Here is an 8,522-nt window from a genome sequence, read left to right on the forward strand (position 1 = left end):
AATCTAACTTGTCAGTTATATTTCATTTGATGTACTTCCTAGAATTCTGACATTTTAGACAGTTGAAAGAAAGTCACAGTCTAGGTATACCATTTCGAGTGAACCGCAGTTTTTCCAATTCTTTATTTATTTACAAAAATGTCTTAATGTTATTTTATTATGAAGTTTTTACACGTGCTTCTTAAGCCTTGAACTCAAACAACAGAATGGGCTGTACAATTCGTTAAATGCCCGAAATTTTTTAATTTTTATCCATGCAAACGCAGAATTTCGTTATTGCTTATGCAAATAGCTTTTGAGTGAAGAACGTCCTAAACCCCGTCTGTTACCAGGTTTTCAAACATGTGTATATAAGACCAACATGATTTATGCATGTCTTTGTTAATTATTTTGTCCTCGGTGGGTCAGCGGTAAGCATGAAGCTTATAATGCTAAAATCCAGGGTTCGATTTCCCGCGGTGGGCACACTGGAGATAACAGCTCTTGATAATTTTAGGTAATAGACCTGTGACGTATGGGGAAGAATGAAGAATATAACCTCACAGTTAAGTCGCTGAACCGAAATGGGTCCATGTTAGTAAATGATTTGAGTTAATACAAAAACTATACCAATGTTGGGAATCAAAAAGTTAATAAGTCCCCCGATGGGACAGTGGTAAGTAAGTCTACGGATTTACAACACTCAAATAAGCGGTTCGATTCCCGTCGGTGGACACAGCAGATAGCCCGATGTGGCTTTGTTGTAAAGAACACACATACACACACAAAAGTTAATAAGACATTTGATCATACCTGGACGAAACAAACCAATGTACTGTCGAAACGTGTAGAATGTTTCTCCAAAAATAAATCACTTCATTTATGCTTATAAATCATTGTTATGAAATTAATGGATAGTTAATACGCAGATAGGCATTCGCATTTTGATATAGTATTTTTTTAGTTTAATCTGTTAATATAAAGTATAGAATATTTCTGTAATTACATGGATATTGAACGTTAATGATCAATTTTGAAGATGAAAACACTTTTGTAAGTAAATAAAGGATGGGCAAAACTGTAGTTCACTGGGATATAATGAATGATGTATAGTTTGTCTTTGTTAATGAATTTTTTACTTCAATATCAGAAAACATTTGTAATTTTTGTTATTAAGAATGAAGAGGTAAAAACAAATGTTTCTGTACGAAACAGCAAAATAAATTTATATTTTATATGTTTAACTATTTTTAATCAGAAATGTTATTATTATTTTATGAAAAATAGTCAGTTAAAAGGATTCGTCATGTTATCTTTTATATTTTTATACAGTTCATCTTCGCTGGGGGTACTGTTCCTCGTTGTTATCCACATTAGCAGTGGTGAACGAAACGTACGACGTAGAAGACAGCTGTCGCCTCCACTTCCAGAAAAATATAGTGTTTATGTTAAACCTCTACCAGCCAACAATAAACAAACTCAACTGAACAAGCCTTTTTTATCTTTTGCTCAAGAACAGAACCAACCGTTTCAACTTCCACTGAAGAAGCAAAACCAACCTCAAGAACGATCAGAATTTCCTCTTCCGCAATACGATTTGCCTCTATCTCCTCAGTCTCAGACAAATAAGTGGACACAGTCGTCTAGTGTTGAAGTTAGTTATATCTCTACTGAGCCTCAGCTACAATATCAACTTCCTATTCAACCACTCCAATCTCACACACCACAAGCGTCCCAAATACAACCGAGTCAGATTCGACCAAACTATCAGGTACCTTCTCAATCCTCCCATGAGTTACCACCTCAGTTTTATTCCCATCATCAGCCTCGGTTTTCTTCTCATACAAAACCCCAGCTATATAATTCCCCTACACAGATTCATTATCAACTTTCAGCTCAACCATCTCGGCTACAATCTCAAAATCATCAACCCAAGAATTACCAACTAGAATCTCTCCAGTCCGGAAACTCGGAACAGGAAAACCCACAGATAGTACTCATGAATGGTCAAGCATTTGTAATGAACTCGAAACAAACTCAAACACCAGATTCATCACAAGAAAATCACCAGTCACATAGTTCTCATGCAATTTTGTCTTCTTCTACCACTGATGCAGTATTTCAAGATAAGCTAGTCACTTCTATTCAGCCCCAATTACAGTCTGTGATCCAGAAAACTCCAGCATCAGAAATTGATTATAGTAACGGCAATTCTGCTAAAGATAAAGACAACAGTGAAGATATATATGTGATGTATTACTATTACTACTATGAAGATGCTGAAAAAGCAACCAACAATACTAACTCTTCCTTAAAATTCGATGATATTCCTAATCTGGACAATTACGATCAAGCAAAAAATGAGAGTAGTTTTGAAAATGATGAGAAAATAAACAGCCCTATAGAAGCGAGAAATGTGCCCGCTACTGGAGAAAATAATACATTTTTGGGTGCCTCTTCCCTTCGAGATCGCTCTTTGGATCAAGAACCTGGTTCGCTAACTTTCAACAACACTGACCAATCCAAAAGTGTTGATGCTTCATCAAGAAACTTCAAAGAATCTAATGCATCTGTTCGTCCAATATCCAATGTATATCGTTATGGGAACGATGTACCACGTTTTCCTCTAGCCCCAAACTTGGTTGATTACTCTAATAAGAGGCAGAGTTCATCTTTATACACAAATATTTCTGTTGAAGACAAAAAAGAACAAGTTCCAGTGGATCTTACTGTTCGTAATGCTTCCAGTTTTACATCACCAGGTGAGGTGAACATACTAGATTCTGTACATACTAATGACACGGTAATTAAGAGCAATGAAATATTAGAAGTCAATACTGAACCACTAACGAAAAACATTGAATCCACAGAAACGGAAACTGCGACAGAAACAGAGTCTACAATAACAACGGACATTATTACAACTACGAAAGCTGTTCCAACGCGTTTCAATAACCGTATACGTTTTGGATCGGGAAGGCTACCAGGGTCGTTCCAGTTACGTAAACCCCCAATACTAGCATTAACTACAACAACCACAAAAAAAGAACCAGAGAAGGAAACAAATGGTTACGAAGAAAGCACAACAACAGCATCTAGAATCTCAAGATTCAGACCCCGATTTGGAAGTGGAAAAACTAGCATTGCTTTTAGTCGTCGACGCTCATCATTCGGAAATAAAAGTCGATTTGGAATATTTAAAAATGATAACAGCGATAACAAAAAAGATGGCGATGAAAAAGATGTGCATAAATATGGAAACGAAGAATCAACTACCACGTTATCTACAGCTGTTGCAGAGTCTTCGCAGTCCACAACGAGAAGAAATTTCAGAAATAGTCAAAGCACGACGTCAAGGCCAACTAACTTAATTTCTCGTATTTTACCTAGTAATATTTTTAGTCGTTCCAGAAGTCGACCCCGTCTACCATTCCTTCGAAGAGGACGAAACAATTTAAGAAGAGGTAAAAAAGTGGAAGAAATTAGTGACGAAGACGAAAAACCTGAAGAAGAAGAAGAGGGTGGAGAATTGAAAGAAACAACATTGAAAACAGATAATAAAACAGTAGAAGAAGAGACACTTAAAAGAGAAGATGATAAAGGAGTCAGAAAAGAAACATCCATAGTAGAAGTGGATGAAGCAGCGGGAGAAGAAAAATCCAGAGGAAAAGAAGATAAAGCAGAGGAAGAACAAAATTCCAAGGAAGTAGAAGATCAAGCAGAGGAAGAAGAAGACCCAACAGAAGGAGAATTTAAAGAAAAAGAGGATAAAGCAGTGGAAGGAGAACAATACAAAGAAGAAGAGGATAAAGCAGTGGAAGGAGAACAATACAAAGAAGAAGGGGATAAAGCAGTGGGAGGAGAACAATACAAAGAAGAAGGGGATAAAGCAGTGGGAGGAGAACAATACAAAGAAGAAGGGGATAAAGCAGAGGGAGGAGAACAATACAAAGAAGAAGGGGATAAAGTAGTGGGAGGAGAACAATACAATGAAGAAGGGGATAAAGCTGTGGAAGGAGAACAATACAAAGAAGAAGGGGATAAAGCAGTGGAAGGAGAACAATACAAAAAAGAAGGAGATACAGCAGTGGAAGGAGAACAATATAAAGAAGAAGGGTATAAAGCAGTGGAAGGAGAACAATACAAAGAAGAAGAGGATAAAGCAGTGGAAGAAGAAAAACAACCCAATGAAGAAGAGGATAAAGCAGTGGAAGGAGAAAAATACAAAGAAGAAGATGACAAGGAAGTGGAAGGAGAAAAATTCAAGGAAGGTGATAGAATAGTGGAAGAAAAACAACCCAATGAAGAAGAGGATAAAACAGTGGAAAAAGTCAATGAAGAAGGAGGAGAAGCAGTGGAAAAAGAAAAGTATGAAGTAGTAGTAGAACAAGAACAACAACCACTGAAGGTAGTACCTTCAATTTCCACAACAGGTGCAACGACAACTTTTACTTTATTCACTACTCCATCTCGTGAAGTAGAAACTACTACAGTCATCAAAGATCTAGATGAAATAACTGAAGTTGAAACCGAAAAAATACAGACCACAACGGAGACATTAACTACTACAACAGAAAGAAATAGATTTTCGAGCCTTTTCCGGAAAAGAAAACGCCCATCACTGTTCGGAAATCGACCTCGTCTAACCATTTTTAACAGGTCAGGTTAAATCATTGTTCATTTGTTTTTGCTTCCAAAGACTGGCCAGTGCCAAGCGATCAGCAGGAGACAACTAAACAATTCATAAAATATACTCAATGATCTATTCCAAAAAGAAAGACAGACAAGTTCATGCCTATCTTATATCTAGAGTTTCTGACTCTTATTTCTAATGTTTTATTTAAACGTAAGTACGCCGAGCATATCTTTATGCTTTATCACATATAAGACTGTGATATACTAACATTAGTGATGAAAATGTGTCTTATAATAATAATAATAATAAAATAAACATCTTTATGAACATCTCTTGCTAAAAGGCGAAGTGTAAAGTGTTATTTTAACGATTTACATAATATCGTTTATATCATACTACCAGCTGTGAAGAAACCATCTTTAGTTCATTGACATTATTATAATAATGTTTAGCCTAACACTACTGAATCAAACTAACTACGGAAAATACTTCGATTTTTGTTATGTAAATACATTTACTTAAACTTCCAATTGCCATAAGTTGTAGCCAAAAAATCAACCTTTCATGTGAAGTTCCTTTTTTTTTCAATTTATAGTGGCATATGTCTCTCAAATATACGAATGGTTTCTGTATCTTACTGCCATGAAATTGCTATGTCTGAAGACATATATTTGTTCTGAATAATAATTTTCCCTGAGAGAACATATTTATATAAAAAAAGGATACGTACGATTATTTTTAGATATCTTGTATTTTATGCTGTTTCATTATAAATTTTTAATTTGTATTCTTTTTTTCTTTTGGTTGACATATTGTAATCATTATAAAAGAACCAATATAAAGATCACAGAATTTTATCGCAATTAATCAAGTAAAAGAAGTGGTTTGACACTTAAATAGCCTGTTCGTAGCCAATTCTTGTTTCTTTGACTGTTTGTTTATCTCTAGGCGATGAAAATAAAGCATAATTACTTTTACTGAGAAAATGTTTTGGCTCTAGTTGTACATTTCTAAATTCAGAAGTGCATCATAACAGACGAGTTCAAAACTTCTCTGATTCTTGACGTTTTATTTGTCATTTGGATGTGGAAACATATTTTATTTACATCTTCTTTCATAAGAAGGAATTGTGATAGATTAGATAGGTTCATAAGAAGAAGCTGTGATTCATTAAATAGATTCATAAGTCAACGTAATAAACAAACACCTTTCCTCCAGTTCAATGTTAAGAAATATATATAATATATTTTTTAATTTCATCCAAATGAACCAATCATAAGTGACATTATGAAACTTTAATGCTGCTCATTTTCTTCTCAGACTTATAAGCTTGCTTTTAGTTTATCAGTGCGTTGAATCCAACTTATCGGAAGCCTCAACTAAGAAACATTAGTATTTAATAAAGAAATAGTTGCATAAAACGACTGTTAAAAAGTAATCCATTTCTTTTCAAGGTGAGTAAGTTAATTACCGTTCTTCCAGTAATCAAAACTATAAATACCTAGTGATCAAAACGCAAGAACAAATACATTTGACTTAACACGTATTCTACACATCGGTAAATATCTTCTTAGATCAACTGGCTGAAAGAGTAACTCGTCATGTGAGTGAAAGGGCAACATGTAGTTTTTTTTCAGTTTTTTTAATACATTATATCAACATAACTGCAAGAAAAAAATAGTTAACTCATCAGCTGGCCAACAAATAATGGAATGGATGACAACTGACTAATAAAGCTCAGAACTACGTTATCTGGGGAACTCGAAATTAAGATAAGTGTAAACGGTACTGAATTTTCTTTACTTTATCATTGCACACATAGTATGAATATTATTCCCTATTCCTGTTTTAAAGCAGCTTAAACTTACACAGAATTACTGATTAGTTAATGAACTAAGTAAATACATATAGTAAACGAACAGACTCCACTGGTCAGTTTGAAAATAGTTAAAATGACTAAAAGTTTGAGATTAATAGAGTTGTCAAAAGCAAACAGATTAAGCATGTAAGTTAATCGAATTGATGTAGTTAATTATTTAACTCTACATATTGCTAATGAAGAGAAAACAACAATAAAGACAACGTTTGACCTTTTATGTGAATATAGTTAAACGAACATTTAATGTATTTAAATCAACTTACAACTTTAATGGAATATAAAGAAAAAAATCAAATGATACAATATAATGATTTCTTTCTGCATGTGAGTCAGGATACAGAAAAAGTTGTACTTGGTTTGAATATTTCAAGTGATATCAAATGTACGTTAAGCAGAGCCTTGTCTCGTTTAACCGTTTATTAATTCGTTTCAAAATTACAGTAGTATGACATGGTTATCGTGCCTGGCCTGTGAATCCAAGTGCATCCAATTGCCGCATAAAATGTGCTTTGGAGCCTTGGGTGCACTATAAGAGTAGCTTTCAAATCCCACTATTCGGTCATGTAAGAGTTGACAGTGGGTGCACTATAAGAGTAGCTTTCAAATCCCACTATTCGGTCATGTAAGAGTTGACAGTGGGTGCACTATAAGAGTAGCTTTCAAATCCCACTATTCGGTCATGTAAGAGTTGACAGTGGGTGCACTATAAGAATAGCTTTCAAATCCCACTATTCGGTCAGGTAAGAGTTGACAGTGGGTGCTGTCAGCTAGCTGCTTTCTCTCTTGTCTACAAGTTCAAAATTAGGGACGATTATGCGCAAATATTCTCGGATATTGCTTTGCGCGAAATTCAACAAACAAATATATATTATACTATATTACCAAAAGCACTAAGGCAGCAATAGTTAAAATTCAAAAACAAATATCTATTATGCTATATTACCAAAAGCACTAAGGCAGCAATAGTTAAAATTCAACAAACAAATATCTATTATACTATATTACCAAAAGCACTAAGGCAGCAATAGTTAAAATTCAAAAACAAATATCTATTATGTTATATTATCAACTATTGCTGCCTTAGTGCTTTTGGTAATATAACATAATAGATATTTGTTTGTTGAATTTTAACTATTGCTGCCTTAGTGCTTTTAGTAATGAGCATGTCCTCACTCGAAAAACGTGACCTGAAGAAATAATTTCATATCTGCCATCAAATACACTACCCAGCACCTTAATGAAGTTGTTTTACTGAAGGCTTAAATGTCCAAACTATAATGAAAAACAGCACAAAGCTAGATGGGTAGGTTTAGTAGTAACTTGAAAATAACTTAAACGTTTTGGATGCGACTATGTTGACTCAATTATAAAACGTAATGGGAGTGGTGAAATGGTTTGAGCTTGTTTTAGGTGGTTTGAACTTTGTACGTACAATAGTTAATGGGCTATAAGTTCACTCTCTTATTATAACATTCTTAACAATGCTTCTATACTTACGCTAATGATATTCTATGTGAAAGGGTCGCGCCTCTTTCAGTAAGATAATGCAATCTATGAAAAAACCACACTGTGTCCAGCAGTGATTTAACACAAATAAAGCCCAGAATCTGCTTTAGCCAGCTCATAACTCTGGCTGAATCCAATTTCGCCACTATGAGATGTTTTAAGATGATACCAGGGAGAAAAAAAAGAACAGTTGAATTTTGCGCAAAGCTACTCGATGGTTACCTGCGCTATTCTTCCCTAATTTTGTGAAGTGATAGAATAGATGGAAGATAGCTAGTCAACAGTGCCTGCCACCAAATCTTGGGCTACTCTTTTACCAACGAGTAGTGGGAGTGAGTGTCACATTATAATGGTCCCACGGCTGAAAAGGCAACAGGTTTCCAGCCAATGAGCCGAATCTTGTAAGTCGAACGCCTTAAACACTACGCCTAGAAAAGAAAACGACCAAAATCTTATTATATAATAACTATGTTGCAAGAGAAGTGGCGGTCTATTCCACCACACATGTAGCAGTGGTTGGGT

At 34.8% G+C, this 8,522-nt stretch overlaps 1 protein-coding gene across 1 annotated transcript; it reads left to right on the top strand.

The window, feature by feature from the left end:
- Positions 1-1,285: 1,285 nt before the first annotated feature.
- LOC106470053 lies at positions 1,286-4,648 on the top strand. Its single transcript, XM_013930578.1, has one exon. It carries the CDS (start codon positions 1,286-1,288, stop codon positions 4,646-4,648), a length of 3,363 nt encoding a protein of 1,120 aa, XP_013786032.1.
- The last annotated feature ends 3,874 nt before the right edge of the window (positions 4,649-8,522 follow it).

Source organism: Limulus polyphemus, unplaced genomic scaffold (genome assembly GCF_000517525.1).
Source record: "Limulus polyphemus unplaced genomic scaffold, Limulus_polyphemus-2.1.2 Scaffold3794, whole genome shotgun sequence".
Taxonomy (NCBI): Eukaryota; Metazoa; Arthropoda; class Merostomata; order Xiphosura; family Limulidae; genus Limulus; species Limulus polyphemus.